Source organism: Ovis canadensis, chromosome 12, assembly GCF_042477335.2.
Source record: "Ovis canadensis isolate MfBH-ARS-UI-01 breed Bighorn chromosome 12, ARS-UI_OviCan_v2, whole genome shotgun sequence".
NCBI lineage: Eukaryota > Metazoa > Chordata > Mammalia > Artiodactyla > Bovidae > Ovis > Ovis canadensis.
Window position 1 is genome coordinate 75,156,784 of NC_091256.1, and position 17,990 is coordinate 75,174,773.

The 17,990-nt window shown below is 45.0% G+C and overlaps 2 protein-coding genes across 7 annotated transcripts in view; one reads left to right on the plus strand and one right to left on the minus strand.

Moving 5' to 3' along the window:
- LAMC2 (laminin subunit gamma 2) overlaps positions 1–9,042 on the plus strand; it is a 70,159-nt gene extending 61,117 nt beyond the window's left edge. Inside the window, exons 19-23 of the mRNA XM_069546250.1 lie at positions 368–482; positions 1,915–2,114; positions 3,758–3,916; positions 4,010–4,109; positions 7,051–9,042. Coding sequence (XP_069402351.1) covers positions 368–482; positions 1,915–2,114; positions 3,758–3,916; positions 4,010–4,109; positions 7,051–7,304 — 828 coding nt within the window. The 3' untranslated portion in view covers positions 7,305–9,042. The remainder of the gene's footprint in view (positions 1–367; positions 483–1,914; positions 2,115–3,757; positions 3,917–4,009; positions 4,110–7,050) is intronic.
- Positions 9,043–11,519: 2,477 nt separating this feature from the next.
- Positions 11,520–17,990, minus strand: part of NMNAT2 (nicotinamide nucleotide adenylyltransferase 2) — a 219,724-nt gene continuing 213,253 nt past the window's right edge. For all 6 annotated transcript variants that reach the window (XM_069546263.1, XM_069546266.1, XM_069546265.1 and 3 more), the window contains one exon: positions 11,520–15,644. In XM_069546263.1, the coding sequence (XP_069402364.1) occupies positions 15,542–15,644 (103 nt within the window). In that variant the 3' untranslated portion in view covers positions 11,520–15,541. The remainder of the gene's footprint in view (positions 15,645–17,990) is intronic.

Here is a 17,990-nt window from a genome sequence, read left to right on the forward strand (position 1 = left end):
CAATTTTGATCTAGCTCTGTCTATGAAGACATATGTCTGTACTTCCTAGGTATATATGACATATGTCTATGAAGTGTATGTCCATACTTCAGGAAGTATCTAGAGTTTAAAATTAGGATTTGCAAAACTGTTCTTGTTCCTGAGTAGAGCTCGAGTCTGTCCTCAATGTGGAATCCTACTGGTCATCAGGTTATAAAGTTTGTGTGGTCTCAGCTTGTGGAGGGGTTTGCTACAGCACCCCTAGACTCCAAGAATCACAGTTCTCTGTTGCGAAGAGCAGTGTGTCAGAGCAGCTATGCTGGCAGGAGGGCTCTGCCCGGGTGTGCGTTACATTTACTCTAATCTTGTTCTGCCTGCCCATTTACAGAAATCAGATCAGCTGCTTTCCCGTGCCAACCTTGCTAAAAGCAGAGCCCAAGAAGCACTAAGTATGGGCAATGCCACTTTTTATGAAGTTGAGAACATCTTAAAGAACCTCAGAGGTGAGTATTTCAGGGTTCAGATCACTTGAGTATTTTAAAGGTATAAACGTAACTTTGGTTTATTTTGAATCTTCATAAATCTCTGTAAGTGGCAGGCATGTTGAGGTATTAATAGACACTCAATAAATATCTTTGTAAAGAAGAACATTTTAAAATACTTAATATAGTAGAAACAATTGTGAAAACTGAAAATGTTAATCATATAGTTACATCTGACTCTTTGTGACCCAATGGACTGTAGCCCGCTAGGTTCCTCTGTCCATGGGATTTTCCAGGCAAGAATACTGGAGTGGGTAGCTATTCCCTTCTCCAGAGGATTTTCCCAACCCAGGGGTCCAACCCAGGTCTCCCACATTGCAGGAAGATTCTTTACCATCTGAGCCACCAGGGAAGCCCAGATTATACTAAATGTCAAAAGGCTTGAGTTCTGATCTATGCTCAATCATGTGATTAGGCTGAGCTGGCTGTGTGACTGTAAGCAAGTCACATAACCTTTCCAGACCCTGATTTTCCCATCTCTCCCTTTCTCTTGAACTAAACTGCCTCAAAGGTCCTGCAGAGATTTGATGTCTCACTACCATATAGATAGTTTTCTTTTCTCTCCCTTCCTTTCTTCCTTTCTTCCTTTCTCTCTCTCTTTCTTTCTTTGGCCTGATTGGTTCCAATATAGAGTCAGTGAGGTTGCCTTGTGATAAATGATATAGAACAAGCTTTGTCATAGCATCTAGATTCCAGGAAATTTGGGTTTGCGCCTTGCAGTGCGTGCATGCTAAGTCGCTTCAGTTGTTTCCGACTCTTTGTGATCCTGTGGGCTGTAGCTGGTCAATCTCCTCTGTCCATTGGGTTCTCCAGGCAAGAATGCTAGAGTGGGTTGCCGTTCCTTCCTCCAGGGGATCTTTCCGACCCAGGGATTGAAGCCGACTCCTTTCTGTCTCCTGTACTGGCAGGTGGGTTCTTTACCACTAGCGCCACCTGGGAAGCCCTGCTGAGATTTGGTTAAAGTTTCAGGCTTCTTCAGGAAAGAACAACAATAAAGACATTTTCAAGTCTTGGGATTTTCCTCTGCGCAGGAAGTACCTCTCTACCCATTCTATTCAACTGCTAACTACTGCCATTGGTAGCTTAGGGTTTAAGGCTCTGGCTTGAAACTTTGGGCTTCAAAGAGTCTACTTGCTTCTGATTCATTTGGAGGTTCACTTTTGCAAAGATGGGGACCCAGGGCAGGCTGATTGTTGATTGTGAGTTCAATACTTTCTCCCGGACAAGAAAGAGTCACGACCACAACTTTCCACTCTTTCATCCCTTGGGTGCTATTTGGGTTTGTGCCTTGCAGTGCGTGCATGCTAAGTCGCTTCAGTTGTTTCCGACCCTTGACTTTTAGTTGTAAGTTAATTTTCATCTTCATGGCAATGTTTTCTTATCTTCTTTTCAGAGTTTGATCTGCAGGTTGAAGACAGAAAAGCAGAGGCTGAAGAGGCCATGAAGAGACTCTCTTACATCAGCCAGAGGGTTGCAGATGCCAGTGACAAGACCAGGCGAGCAGAAACAGCCCTGGGGGGTGCTGCTACCGACGCCCAGAGGGCAAAGACTGCAGCCGGGGAGGCCCTGAATATCGCCGGCAAGATCGAACAGGTAAAGAGAAATCGCAGGTCAGGGGGAGCAGCTTCAAACATACCGGTCATGTTGAATGAGTGAGAGCGTTGGGCTCATTCTGACCTGTAAGACTCAGCGTCCTGTTATGGTCCATGGTGTTCCCAGATCCACTTGGCTGGCCTTTTGGTTGGTTGGTTCACAAGCCTGTCATTGACTGAGGGCTGGAGTCCCACCCTCGCCATTTTCAGCCCCCTTTTTAGACAACACCATGAGAAGAGCCACGCAAGATTGCTTTTTATTTAGACTATTCTGTTAGTTTCCTGGACCTGATATCAAAAAGCAGCACAGATTGGGTGGCTTAAAACAACAGGAATTTATTCTCTCAGAGTTCTGGAGACTAGAAGTCTGAAATCAAGGTGTCAGCAGAGCGATGCTACCTGCAAGACTCTGGCTAGAAACCTCCCGTGCCTCTTCCTAGCTTCCGGTGGTGGCTGTCAACCCTTTGTGTTTGCAGTGGCTTCTCTCCAGTCCCTGCCTCTGTCGTCACCTGGGGCCCTTCTTCCTGTATCTCTCCAGCTCTTCTTATAAGGACGCTGGTTGGATTCGGGGCCCACTCTCCTCCAGCATGACCTTATCTTAATAAATTACATCTGCAACAACCCTATTTCCGAATTAGGTCATACTCTGAGGTATTAGGGTTTAGAATTTCAACACATCTTTTTTTGAGGGGGACACAATTCAACTTGCAGCAACTATCCCAGTGTTTTAATTCAAGATTGTGAAATTCTGGAGCTCTGGGTCTAAGCTCCACTTACTCATTTTTCAGGGTAAGCTCCACTTACTCTGTGCTAGCACTGTGCTTGGTGCTGGGGATATGGAGATAGGAAAAACTCAGTCCTTCTCTTTAAGGAGCACTCAGTGTAATGGGAAAGACAGACTAGTTGGATTTACAGCCCAAATGTTAAGTGCTATAGTAGAAAGATTGCTTCTCAACTGGAAGAGAGCTTCCTAGTTCTGATTTAAGTGTGACTTTTAGAAATCATAAGCAACTCTAGAAAGCCCAGAGGGGACTTTTGGTATCTAGATTGTGTGGCCTCACTCTTGGACCACTTCCAAAAATAATCTCCAATCTTAGGTCCCTTTAGGGTAGAGACCAATTTTCTATGCCTCTCTTTATATGGCTTCTAGCACAGAGACACCTGTGACTTGATGCCTAATAGTAGCTTGTTGATAAAGATATTAAGATTCACTCATCCTAGTAAAAACAAAACTCAAAGCTGTAGCCCATTCATTCTCTGCACCCCAAACTCAAGTGTCTTGGGGAACAAAGCCATTCAAAAGATGATGGCAGTAAAGAAACACGACAAAGAAGGAGTTGAGTTTCTCACCCTCTGGGTTTTCCCAACTGGTTCCTGTTTCACTCACTGTTTGTTGAGCTTGACTCGGGAGTGAAGCAGTGTCTCGCAGCTGACCATTCTAGTCTCTGGAGACATACCCCCAAATCCATTTGTTTGAGGCAGAGCTTGGGGAAGGGCGTGTCCCCAAGTCTGACTCTCTCGTTGTTCATCTCACTTACTCCATCAGAGCCTGGCCTCAGCTGTATTTTTTCTGCGGTCGTCTTTGGGATGTTTCTATGCCTCACCCCTCTCTCCTTCCGTCCCTGGCTCCCTTTCTTCTCCCAGGAGATTGGGAGTCTGAACTTGGAGGCCAATGTGACGGCAGATGGAGCCTTGGCCATGGAGAAGGGACTGGCCACTCTCAAGAGTGAGATGAGGAAAGTGGAAGGAGAGCTGGCAAGGAAGGAGCGGGAGTTCGACGTGGATATGGACGCAGTGCAGACGGTGAGTTCCCATGGTTTTCCACGGCAGAGTCCGGTAACCTGGCCACTGTGGGAACACCCTTTCCAGATGGGCTTGTGCTTATTTTTCCCTCAGGTGATTGCAGAAGCCCAGAGAGCTGACAGCAGAGCCGAGAATGCTGGAGTTACGATCCAAGACACACTCGACACGTTGGATAGCATCCTACATCTAATAGGTATGTGGAGTGTCCCCAGCCCTCCAACCTGTGTTCCAGGCCTTCTCCCCAGAGCAGTAACTAGACTTAGTCCCGATGCGTGGGAATCTCAACTTCCCTTAAGGGTGTCAGGAAATTTGCTTTGTTTCCAGGCTCAGATACCTTAGGCAGGTTGCTTTTCATTTGCTGTGGTCTATTTTACCATCTCTAGGGTGGGTCACTGGGCATCTGCCTATTGCCCTTGGAGAGGAAAGTCTGTAGGTCAAAGAACTGGGAAGGTATATTGAGGCTGAGAGGTTAATAATGTTTTGCAGATCACACAGTAAATTGTGGAGGTAGGATTCGAACTTCACAGTGTAAGAAAATACTGGATGGCTTGAAGGATTCTGACCTTGATCCCGAGAATCTAGCGGACAGTGTCAAGCAGAGGGATGGCGTCAGTGCTGTATATTTTGGAAAGATCACTGGGGCAGCTGGGTGGAGGAGAGTTTGAAGGAGGCTTAGACAAGAGGCAGGATAAGATCATTTTGGAGACAATTGTAGCAATTGAGAGGTGAGAGAGCTCTAAGACAGTAAGAGTGGTGAGTGGGGAGTCTCTCCCAGCCTGTAAGATCAAGAATCACTTGCTGAGGGACTTCCCTGGTGATCCAGTGACTAAGGCTCTGTACTCCCAATGCACGGGGCCCAGGTTCGATCCCTGCTCAGGGAACTAGATCCTGTGTGCAGCAAGTAAGACCTGGCACAGTCAAATAAATACATAAATACTAAGGAAAAAGAATTACTTGCTGACTCTGCTGTTTGTCCCTCCCCAAACCACAGTTGGGACTTCCCAGGTGGTGCCCACCTGCCGATGCAGGAGACATAAGATATGGGTTCAATCCCTGGGTCAGGAGGATCCTCTGGAGGAGGGCATGGCAACCCACTCCAGTATTCTTGGCTGGAGAATCCCATGCACAGAGGAGCCTGGTGGGATACACAGTGCATAGGGTCGCAAAAAGTTGAATGCTACTGAGCATACACACGCACGCACACACACGCAAACCACAGTTACACCATGCTGTGACTGGTTGTGGAAACTTGAGCTGCCGGGTAGAAGATCCAGATGAAATGTCAAAGAGAGAGGTCCATGAGACACTGTAGACATTTTAGGCTAAAATAGATTTGATGGCACCCCATGACGGCAGCTCCAGTTACCTCACAGCATCCCTCCCAGAAGAAAGTTCAGATAAATTAAAATCCTGGATTTGGGTGGACCTGATATCAAACCTTCTGTGGCCTGTTACATCAAGCTTGGACCACAGCAGATATGGAACTAGGGCCAGGGATTCCAGCCATACTCAGGAGAGCCCCTTTTAAACCTGGCTTTTCTGTGGAGTGTCATCATCACCCCAAGAGACAAGTATTGTCTGCATTGTTTTCCTGATGGGTCTGCTTTCTGATCCAATGAGTCCCAGAGAGTAAAATGCCCTCTTAAGGTAAAAAAAAAATCCCCAGCTGAGAGTTTAGCAGCTTTGCTTAGTGTTCTGAAAAAGGCAATGAAACTAACAGGGCCTTTAGAGGAAATGAGAGCGTGGGGAGGGAGGCTGGGTGAGAACTGTCAAGCATTTTCTGTGTGCCAGGCACTATGCCAGGTTTTTTTGTGGTGAATGGTTGTGTAAAATTTGTAAAGGTTCTATGAGGTGGGTTTTAGGGCTTACCTGGTGGCTCAGTGGTAAAGAATCTGCCTGCCAAGCAGGAGATGAGGGAAGATCGCCTGGAGAAGGAAATGGCAACCCACTCCAGTATTCTTGCCTGGGAAACCCCATGGACAGAGGAGTTACATAGTCCATGGGGTTGCACAAGAGTCGGACATGACTTAGCAACTAAGCAACAACAAATGAGGCGGATTTTATTATTTTATTTTATAGAATAGTGAACAGAAGCTCAAGGAGTTTAATACTGCCCCACAGATCACGTAGTAAATGGGGGAGACAGGATTCCACCCGAGGTCTCCGTGTCTGATGCTCCTGCCATTTGCAGGAAGCTCACTCTGCCTCCCCATGGACGTTTTATCTGCAAGCCTGCTTCACTTCCCCTGCATGTCTTAGAACCCTAAATTCTAGAATCCTCCCCTGTCCCCAGGGGAAGGACTGATCTACTGGGTCAACATTTGGGTTATTGTGCTGTTTCTACTCTGTCTGGTCTCTTGAGTCCTGGAAAAATTACAGTTTAATCTCTTTAGCTGGAATAAAACTTCTGCAGTCAAATGGATCTGACCTTGAATTGTCCACTCAAACCTATTCAGACCAAACGGGCCTTGTCAGGTGCCCTTCATGCTGACGTGTCAGATCATTTATGAGTAAAGCATACCTGAACAAATGTGACCACATTTCATATTGGAAATAAACTAATGTCTAGCCAGATTCCCACTGTTCCAGGCCAGAATGAAGTCTTCCATCATTTCATACAGCTGGAATGCATCCCTTAAATAGCAAAGCCTACCTTGGCCTCCCTAAGCCCTGAAACCCAGCCAGTTTCTAAAGGTCTTCTAATAGAAAACAGCAAGAAATTTCCTAAGGGTGATTCAGAGAGCAGAATTTGGAGTTGATTCTGATCCTAGGATGAGCTGTGTTGGGCAGACACCTTGGACAGTATTCAGTCCCTATGACCCTCAGCCTTCATCTTTTCAGAGCAGAAGCTGTTGATTCTATCATGAAAACCAAAGGCCAAGCTTCATCTTGCTTAACTAAAGAGCCCAGATGCTTAAACTGGGCTTTGCAAAACCTAGTAACAAGGCTTGTGCTCTCAACATTTTTTCTAGATTATTTCTAATTTAAAATAAGCCTTTTTAAAAGAATGGCATACTATTGACTCTGAGCAGGTGGAAACAGAAATTAAAGTTACGAAAGGGCCTGCCTGCATTCAAGGCGATCTAATCACAACTTTTTCCTCTGTTAACTCCTTTCTTGTCCTCTAAAAATAGACCAGCCTGGCAGTGTAGATGAAGAGGGGCTGATCTTACTGGAGCAGAAGCTTTTTCGAGCCAAGACCCAGATCAACAGCCAGCTGCGGCCGCTGATGTCAGAGCTGGAGGAGAGAGTGCATTGGCAGAGGGGCCACCTCCGCTCACTGGAGACAAGCATAGATGGCATTCTGGCTGATGTGAAGAACCTGGAGACCATTCGGGACAGCCTGCCCCCGGGATGCTACAATACCCAGGCTCTTGAGCAACACTGAAGCTGCCTGCGAGATTTCCCAACTGGGGTTCTTAGGATGAAGACCTCAGGCTCAGAAGCCATCTCATGCGGGTGGGGTGGGATGGGGGACATTTGAAGGTGTTGATGGGCATTCTCAGCTCAACTGAACCTGGCCCCACCCTGAGACCTTGGCCAAGATCAGTGTCTTATTGTACTAGTGTGATGCTCTTTGCTTCCTGATGTGGGGCAAAGGGCAAATAGCATTGAGTATGAGACTCATCAAGGGCCTGGACACCCAAAGGGTAGACCAGATGGAAGGACAAACTGCACAGGCAGATAGTCATAAACCAACTCCTGGAGTATGAACAAGTGTTGCCATGTCATAGGCAGCTTATTCTTTGAGTAAGTGTGACCAAAGGAAATTTTTTTTTACTTTGCCCACGCATAAAATTCTTCCTAATGTCAGAACAGAGAGTGAATTGAAGTCATGCTGTGGTCAGTAAAATACTGTTGCCTCATAGTGTTCAATGTGTTCTTGTTGATCAGAGTTCCTCCCACTTACTGCCCGATCCATGACATGTACTCCACTTTCAAACTGGAGGAAGTGATGAACTGTAAGCCTGGCGTGTTTGGAGCATTGGTATCCTGCTACCTTTGAGTTCTTCTGGGCCTGGAAATGACCACCTTTCCCCTGATGATGCCAGGCAACTTAGAGACAATGTTTTTATTAAAGCATTTCTTACCAGTGAAGCAAACATTGGGAAAGTATTCACTTTCGAGTTTCAAAGTGATAGAAAAATGTAGCTTGGGCTCTGAAAGAGCTGCAATTATCTAAGAAGAGGTATTAGTCCTAATTCAATGCCATTTTCAAACACTAAAAATTATATGCCCCTGTGGGTTTTGTTCTCACTCTCTCTTTCGATAACAGACAATGTTCCTATTCATACTTGAACTGGGTAGCATCCATCCTTCCATTCTTCCATCCATCCATCCATCCTTACAACGTATATTTATTGAGTACCAATTGTGTGCCAGGGGCTGGGGTACAGTGGTGACATAGTCTCTGTCCTCATAGAGTTGACTGAATAGTAAGGAGGACAAACCTTAAAAAAAATTAAACTTACAAATCCTGTTCCTCACAAGTCATTGCAATAACCCCTTGGTTTGCAACCTCATTTTTCAATGGAACATATGTTGCAAGACATTCCCATGGGGCACTTGAATTTTGGTAAATAGCTGAAATGACTCTGGATCATGCACCCTTTCTTGCGTTTCAGCTGTTGCTCTGCTCCTTTCTACAACTGATTGCAACAGATTGTTGAGTCATAACACCAGTGGGAATTTCTGGAAAAATCAGAAGCCCTTCTAGCCTCTGCTCAGTAGACTTTGGTACTGCCTCACCTCTGTATTTCCTTGGCTTTTCATGGACCTGTTTTTTTTTTTTTTTTTTTAATAAAGAACAATTCGTAGATGCCTGTGGTCAGTTTCTAATTTGTTCAACTCTAAGCTTAAGGTGTAGGTACCAAAGGAGTGGAAACAAAAAATGCTTGAGAAAGAGATGTGAGCCCCCAGAATTAGCATCTTTAATTCTTTTTTCTGAGCATCTTGTTTGCCCTTTCCAACCAGGCAAGCACTTTATGAGATTTAACTGGTTCTGTCTCCTAAGCATAAAGAAGGATTTACTTCTGGAACAACCTGAGCAGGGTGAGGGTGATAATTAATGTTTTGGCTTTTGTTTTTTCATCAACTATAAAAAAAATAAAGGCAAAAATCAATCACTTGTGGTATATTGTCATGCTTTTTAATAAACTAAAATTTAATAAATGGAGATCCTGAATTGGCCATCTACCCAAGTAACTGAAGACAGAATTCTGCTTCTGCCTACACCGACTCCCCAAATTCTGACAGATCTAATCACTATGCTTTGCTTTCTCTGAAAGTGCATTTTTAATCCTGTCTTGGCATACTCAATCACACATCTTACAAATTTGATTCAATTAACTACAATATCACACAGACCTAAAAATATGCATAATTCACTCGATTGACTTTTTCTTGTTCTCATCACATACTGGATGGACAGTTGGCAGAGTAGCCCTCCACATGTTCATTTCAGAGGCCCTGCCGTTTATAAGGTTTTAAGGTTGCCTTAGGCAGTATCTCCCTTCCAGCAGGTGGAAAGGAAAAAAGACACGGAAGAAGGAGATACATGGAAGTTTTTGTGAGGCAGGCCTGGTGAAGGCTGAACATCACTTTCTATCGCATTTCATGGTCCAGAACCCAGTGTTATCATGCCCACCTCTAACTTGTAAGGTGTCTGGGAAATAGAGTCCCTTGGCAGGAAGCCGATTCTCTGACAGTTCTCTACTATGAAAGGGGAGAACGCATCTTAGTGATTGGCTATCTGTTTCTGTCAAGAATACATATTCCAGGGTACTTGGTGGGGGATCCAAGGGTGCCTGCAATCATAAAAGGATTCCTTCGTGGGACTGACTGTTAAGAGAGTCATAAGATTGTCTTCCCTGACACATGGGAGATGATCCCTATGTAGAGATGGGAAATGGAAAAGTGACTCATGTGGCTCTCTTTGGACTGAAATAATTCCCTCATTTCTGAGGTTGTGGTAGATTGTCCCTAAGATGAGAGAAGGAGCATGTGACTTAGAAATAGCCTCCCCAGGACTTAGACTCTGTTACCAGTCTTGACCTGACCCTGCCAAGTTAAGGGCACTTTCCTTCTTCTTTCTTATCAGTATGTGTGATTTGTAGTGGAAACTCTCTTGTGCCTCTGAGAGTTATCTAACTAATTGTGCCATTGGTAAGCTATCACACATATTTTCATCTATTTTGACTCGTGGGGATTTCTGTCTGGAGAAGTGGGTAGAAATGAGATGCATGTGGACTGTAACTTCTTAGCCAATGTACTTCTGATCTTATCCCAGGATGTGGACTCTTTTTCAGTATGCTTGGACAAAATTAAGATGGATACTTGGTAATGTCCAGTGTTTGGAACAAGTCTCAAGGACTGGGAATGTGTTTATCATTTTTTTTTTAAATGTTTCACATGGTCATAGGAATGTTGTAAATTCTTGCTGTGGCTCAGTTTTCCCACCTGGAAAGCAGAGATTAGATTCTTTTTCCTCTGTTATCTTTATACTATGGGCTACATGGAACTTTCTAGGAAATTCCAAGATCTGAAGTTTACTTACAGGTCATAAGGGAAAAAATGTGTTATGTACATGTCTGTTAACTTATAGATAACAGTATATATTTTGTAAGTTAGTATAAGTAAGCAAAATAAACCAATGTTTATACCCAATATTAAACAAGAGCTCATCATTACATACTCTCAGGACAGAGTGTTTCGCTTTGTGACTAAAGTAGCAAATGTAAATACAAACCATCAATTTATAAGTCATGGCAAGTACCACAATGATATGCCACCAAACCCACATAGCTGACTAATCTCAGTATTAAACAAAAAAAGATACCAAGAACCAAAATGATAAACACACACACACACAACTAATCTGACAAACCAGTACCTAAACCTTAAGTGAGCTGGCGGAGTGGAGAATTGTTATTTTACCTTCGGAATCACCATTCAGACCTAAACCCATACATAACGTTTGTCACAATTAAAAGTTAAAAAAGATCGAATAGTCACGGCAGGGTTGAACAATTAACTTATTCATTTTTAGCTTGTTCACTTTGCCAAACAAAACCAATTATGAGTTTAACAATTTCTGTCTTACTTGATATCCTTTATGTCAAGAAGTAAGTTTTTTAAGTTTTTAATTTTCACAAATACATTTTTAATTCACAAAGAACTAACTTCTTCAAGGATCCAAAGCTAACCAATACCAGACTGTGCAGGTTAGGTAGAACCGAAGATTTCATTTAAAAAAAAAAAAAACTGAGAAAACTTAGGCACAATTGAACAAATTTGCTAATTATTCTTCCCTGCTTATGGGTGTGGTTGTGTATACTTTCATATTACACATGCGACTTTAGCTAAACCAAGCAGAAAATCTCCTGCTATAAGAGCATTCTTAACAACTGTTGGCTCTTGTCAAGTAAGACTGTGAAGAAAAAGTGATTAATTCTGCAACTCACAGAGAAGATTCTAGACCAAGACACAGGCTCTAGTAGCATCATCATATTTATTAACGTAGTTGAACCATTTTGCTGATAAAACTTTTGTCTGACTATTCTAGCAACAAATTTTACTCAAAATATTGCACTGTGAGATGGTGTTGCAACTTCAATGTAGTATTTATTAATGTGTTCATTTCCATAAAGCAAATCTTATTCTTAAAATGGCAGATTCAGTGACCAAAAAAGTGATTCAAAAAAGCTTCCCTCTTCCCATGCCAATCCTTGAGACTGCTAGGATCAAGCTGAGGTTTGGGCCCCAGGCCTAGACTGAAGGAGGAGGGAAAGAGAGTAACTCATTCCTAACTGACTGTTGCAGGCTAATAGAACATTCCAAACATACTCAACAAAGAAACCACTTGAAAAATTGCATTTACTGGGCAGCTATAGGAAGGTGCAAACCAAACAAAATGGACAGAATACATTCATCACCTTTACCATGATGCTGTTCCTAAGGTGTCTGGATTGGATGAGCTACAAAATCCATCCCTGGACCCATCCTTCCCCTCTCACCTGCCCGCCTTCACATTGGAAAAGATCCTGAGCTTTTCACATACTGACTTATTTTTGAATTACTCTTTTGATGAATAAAATATAATAACATGCTTCTCTCTCTTAATCTGAGAGAGAGAGAGTGTGTGTGTGTGTGTGTCTGTTTAGGGGAGTAGATTTGGGCTAGTAAAATACAAGTCATTTCTCCCTGAATTCTCTGCCTCTTGCTGTAGTTTGATTATGGAGTCTCACTTCCAATTGAATTAGATCATGTTCTTTTGTTCTTTCTGAGAAGCTGGAGCAGGAGACTAGGGAACATGGGAGAAAGGTTGGCCAAGCCGGGACAGGAAGAACAGCTTCTCTAGAAGCTCCAGTTCTGGGTTTCAGGCACTTCAGGAAGAGACTTTCCTCCCCTGTTCCCATGTACATTCAAGGAAAATGAAAGCAAGAAGGCCCCAAAGGCTGCCTGGGTGGGAGAGGGAGGTGGTGAATGAGGTACCCGTTAGCAGCACAGACACCACCCCCCACCAGAGGGCCATTCCTTGAGGAGAGAGTCATTGACACGAAGGGTTTCGCTCATGCCTGTTCTTACATATCAGCCACTTTCATGCAAGCGGGAGAGACATTTTTATCGGTAGGCAGGAAATGAGGCTCCAGACCCCCTCTTGAGACAGTCATTCTAGCCCATGCCTTTCTCACGATCTCTGAACCTTTGGGTCAGCCATTGTAGGAAGCAGCAGGACCTCAGGCTGGAAGTCAGGACCTGGAGGTCATCCTGTGAGCACCTGGGGGCACCACTTCCAACTCTGAGTCATCTCTCTGGTATTGGCCTTGGCTGGGTCACAGTCATGTGTCCTGCCCTGGATTGAAAGAGGGGATCTGACCTCCCTGTAGCAAGTGAAGAAGGGGGCAGGGCAGGAAATGGACTTCCATCCAAAAGGGGAGTCACTTTTCCTTGTATTAAAGGAAAGCTATTTTATCATGATCCTTGTGATTGATTCACCAAGATAGACTCTGCCTCATTTCATTCCTAGAAGTCCACTTTTATCCCTGTTATTTTCTTTAGCTCATCTCACTCTCCCTACAAATGTGCTTTCCATCCCCACACTGAATGCCGTGAGAGTCAGCCCTGTTTCTTCTCATGGGTCATGAACGAAATGGGGCTTGACTACAGAGCCCAGCAAAGAAAGAGTGGACCAAAGAAACAAAAGACAGCTGGTCTTTCTCGGATCTGTCCACGTGGATCTTCAGAATAAACTCTACCCATAAACTTCATATCCTTGATGATACGTGCTACCCCAGGGAATCCAGCTCCCTGATTTCCTTTGTATATTTCCTGGCTTCTGAACGCCTTGCCTAGATAAAGGTACTTCTGTCTTTCTCTCCCTAGCACTAGTGCAATCTTGAGCACTTTCTGGGTCTTTGCCTTCCACAAAGCAATCCTTTCTTGGATTCAGATTTCCTCTAAGCCATTGCCATTTATAGCAGTTCATTTCCAAGGGAAACCTAGCTACAGCCTTCCTCACCATCACATCCTCCCTGCCAGGACTAGCATACCCAAGGGTGTATACAGGGAGCACCTGGGACAACATAAGTTAAGAGAAAGATGCCAGGTAAAGACTGAAAGCTGCCTCTTATCTGGTCAGTATCGTGGGGAACCAAAGGAGCAGAGATCATGTGGTGTGATGACCTAACGGTCAGGGAAACATTAGCCTTTTGTCAGGCTTTACACTTGCTGTGTGACCTTGGACCAGTCATTTAATCCAGTGGATCTCTGCTTCCTCAGCTTCTAAAAGGAACCTTGGCTCAATTAATCTCTAAAGATCTTCTCAGATTCCATGATTCTTAGCTGAACACCGAGAGCCAAGAACAGTATCTTACTTTTGTCCTTTGGAGATTATTTCCATAATCCAAGAGGATAAGCCCACCCCCTGCAACCATGCTACTCTTCTGTTGAATTTCTTTTCCTGGAGGATGCTACTGAAGGACGCTACAGATGTTCCTGGCATCAGATCCCACCCAATACCTCCCAGGCCAGGGCTGGTACTAGATATCGACAAAATTACTCTACAGTTTGGGGACCATTTCTCAAAGAATCAAAAACCCAAGAGCCAAGAGACTGGACGAGAGACAAAGAGCAGAAGAGAGTAATTTCCTTTCTCCAGGCAGGTTCTCCAGGCAGGACCTGAATGAGACCTGAACAACTAAAACAGAGTCTGTCAAAACTGTTTCCAGAGCACCAGAGGCAGGTGGGAAACTGGGGACAAAAGGGGTGAATGAGTTTAGTGGCTCTTGACAATCCCTCCAGATGTCTGTTCTGAGAATCATGGTCCTGCCAGGCAGGCTTCCTCAGGCTACGATTGTGGCTTCTGGGTTCAGCATGAGTCGTAACCCTAAACCCACAAAAAAGGCTGAGGCTCTGCTTCTCAAGAAGGAACTGACCTCGGGCGCCATCTCTGTTACCAAACTAGAGTGGGTGAGAATCACTAGTTCCCGCCGGGAAATGGGAATCACTTTCTCCTAGTCATCCTGGATTTACATTACGACAGAGATATTTCCCAGCCAAACAGGCAATAAATAATTCCAATTAGCAAAGACCTCTAGCTTGAGTGAACTCTTAGCATGTTTATTTCAGAAATGGCTGCATTTTTAGGACTTGGCCTTACATATGTGTTTCTTTTCAGATGTAGGAATGTGACTAAGTCTGGCCTCCAAGGGCTTTGATGGTGATCTGAAGGTCCCTTGGTAACAGTCGGAGCTGACAGGGAAAAACCCTGTCAGTCACAGCTCAAATAAGTACCTGAACGGATGCCACCAAGAAATGAGAAGGAACCAGCTCTAGGTGATCCTTAAGCCCAGAGCATCAAAAAGGAGAGGTCTTCGGAAACTAATGAAATGGACTCAAATCCTTCTGAGCAACCCTACTACTCCCAGACTTGCGTCCCAGGTTTCAGAACATGAAAGTCTCAGTCTTGACCCCAGACTGCTGTGTGTGTGTAGGGCGGAGGCGGGGAGAAAGCGGGTAGATGGGTGGGGGTTGTCTCGGCCTGGTTCAACGGGCATAGCCCTCACACAACTTTCTGAGAGCTGAGGCCTGGCTGCGGGTATCCTGTCAAAAGGGAAGGAATGCCGCAGAAACGCAACAAGGCGACAGACGTAAAGAACCGCGGACACGGATTTGATCCAAGTTCTATGAGGAGTGAACAACTACAACAACCAACAAACGAAACAACGAAACGAAAGATAAGAAAGAAAGGAAAAAGATAGCCCTTTGTGGTAAAGGGCATGCTGGGAAGGCGAGGGCCCGAGCCGCCTCCCCAGAGCATGCTGGGAGACGGGCACCCGCACATCTCCAAGGACCGCACTTCCCCCACCCCGACCCCGTCACCCACCCCCAACCCGGAGACGAGAGGAGAGTTTGTCCAACGATGGCTGCGGAGGAGCGGTACGCTGTGGTGTTCTCTGCAGGTTCCCCCACACTGTGGGGGGTTGAGTCAGCAGGTGGGGAAACCAGTCAAGATGAGGAGACGGAAAAACGGAGGCGGGAGAGAAACGGGATGGACAGAGGCGGCGGGGGGCCGGTGTGTTGGCGGAGGCCCAGGGGAGAGTGGGGCGCAGCGCCCCGTGGCCGCTAGCCCGAGGCGTTGATGTACAGCTGGCTCTTGAGAATGTAGTCGATGACTGGCTGGGACAGGTAATCCACGACGTGGCCATCCCCGTGCTGCAGAGCCAGCCTGGTTGAGAAGAGACGCTAATCAGCGGGCATCCTTTCCCGAAAGCAAGGCCAGAGGACTGGCCAGCCCATTCCCTTTTGAGGAAAGGGTTTATCCAACACCCATTACCAGTCCTTGCCTAGGCTAAGTGCATGGCTTTCCTATCAGAAAAAAACCCTTTTCCCCTCTAATTCCTCCTCCATCCTGACTGTGCCACTTCCTAACTGAAGAACCTCTGGCAAGTTGTTTAAACCCATCCATTCTTCCATTTCCTCCTCTGTAACACAGGGGTAATACTGGGGCCTGGGGCTGAGCTCAGCTATCAGAATGATTAAATGTCATACAGGTAGCACTTAGAAAAGCTCAAGCACATAGTAGGCATTTCAAGGTGTTAGCTATTCTTATGTCATTTCTTTGTGTTTCTCTACACCAAGGTCTCAGGAAAAGGAATATCATGATCGATTCATTCTTTTCCTTCCTAAGGAAGCCCTGAGGGAGAAGCAGCAGCCCTCCTTCAGGAGGCTCTTCTCACAAGCCCTGGTGAGGGGAAGCACTACCATGTACAGAAGAACTCTCGTCATACACTTCACTTTCAGCACAGTTTTGTTCCAGTCTTGGCCTGGCTGCTTCCCATTCTCTATGCACATGGTGGTCTTGGGAATGTCAGGCCCCAAGGAGCCATTCGTAAGAATTCACGCACTCCTCTGGACACCTAGATTCTAAAATGCATCTGTGCCTTGCGCTGTGAGACCTCCCCAAAGGCTGCCTCAGGGCCTTTGCAATGCACACAGTGTCCTGACCGTCAGCAAACTAGATCCCCAAGTGCCTCCCCACACAGTTTATGGGGAGGCTTCTTGAAAAAGTGGTTTACATCTGTGGTTTCCAAATGCCAATCCCAATTTCACGAGAATCATCCAGAAAGCAGCTCCCCAGAGACCCAACCCCCTGAAATTCTGATTCAGTGGGAATGAATGGGACACTGAAATTTGTGTTGCCACTCAAGTTGTCACAGTAATTTTATTATGCAGCCATGGTTGGAGCCACACTCTTCCCCTCTTCCCTCGTTGCCCACTGCCACTTCTGCTCTCACCTCATAGTTGACGCTACTGTTTCAAGGGTCTGCATAATCCCCTTCCAGGGAAGAAATCCAGTGAACCTTCTCAAATGCTGGGCTCACTTGATTTCTTTGAAACATATGACACAGATGACGAATGACAGTGTTCTCTCTCTGTACCCTCTGCTGCTTTTGTTCCAGGGCCACCAATGCTAGTGGTTTCTGACTGATCCTTAGTCTTCTATTTATTTTTTTTTATTACTTTTTAAATTGGAGTATAGCTGATTCACAATGCTGTGTTAGCTTCAGGTGTACAGTAAAGTGATTCAGTCATACATATACAGCTATAATTCTTTTTCAGGTTCTTTTCCTTTGTAGACACTTACAAAATATTGAGTAGAGTTCCCTGTGCTATACAGTAGGTCTTTGTTGGTTATCTATTTCATATATAGTAGTGTGTACATATTAATATATAGTAATGTGTGAAGTGAAGTCACTCAGTTGTGTCTGACTCTTTGCGACCCCATGGACTGTAGCCCACCAGGCTCCTTGGTCCATGGGATTTTCCAGGCATGAATACTGGAGTGGGTTGCCATTCCCTTCTCCGGGGGATCTTCCCAACCCAGGGATCAAACCCAGGTCTCCCGCATTGTAAGCAGACGCTTTACCGTCTGAGCTATTAGCTAGTTATATATTAATATATATACACACTACTGTATATAGTACTGTATATATATTAATCCCAAACTTCTAACTGACCCCTCAGCCTTCCTTTAAATAGATGTTAATATGTTTTAAATGTTCCCATAGCCTTCTTTGCTCTTACTGACTCTCCCTGTGAACTCAGCCATACCCTTAATTTACACTTAGGTGCTCATGGCTTTCAGTTTTATTATACTTCCAGACCTCTGCATTCCACATGTCTTATCCTTCCATTGGATATTTCCACTTGGAGGTTATGGTGGAAACTGTTAACTGGCCCCTAGTATCCAGTCTCTCTTTCTTATCCTGAGTAATAGACCCTCCCAAGCTTTAGCTGGACATATGGTTGCCAAGCCTCAAAGTCTACTCCCAGCCTGTCTGGAGGCTAGGCATGGCCACGTGACTGATGCTGAGCCAGGCGGATGAAAGGGAAGTGATGGGTGAAACTTTGGGTCGTCTTCTAAAGGACAGAGCTCTTTGCCCCTCCCCACTGGCTAAGAAGAGAAGTCATTGCGGCAGCCGTGGACTCAGAGAGGGAGGCTTCATGTTGAACAGAGATTCAATCCCTTTTGACACTGAATAACATTGAATAGCATTTCTCATTTAAAATT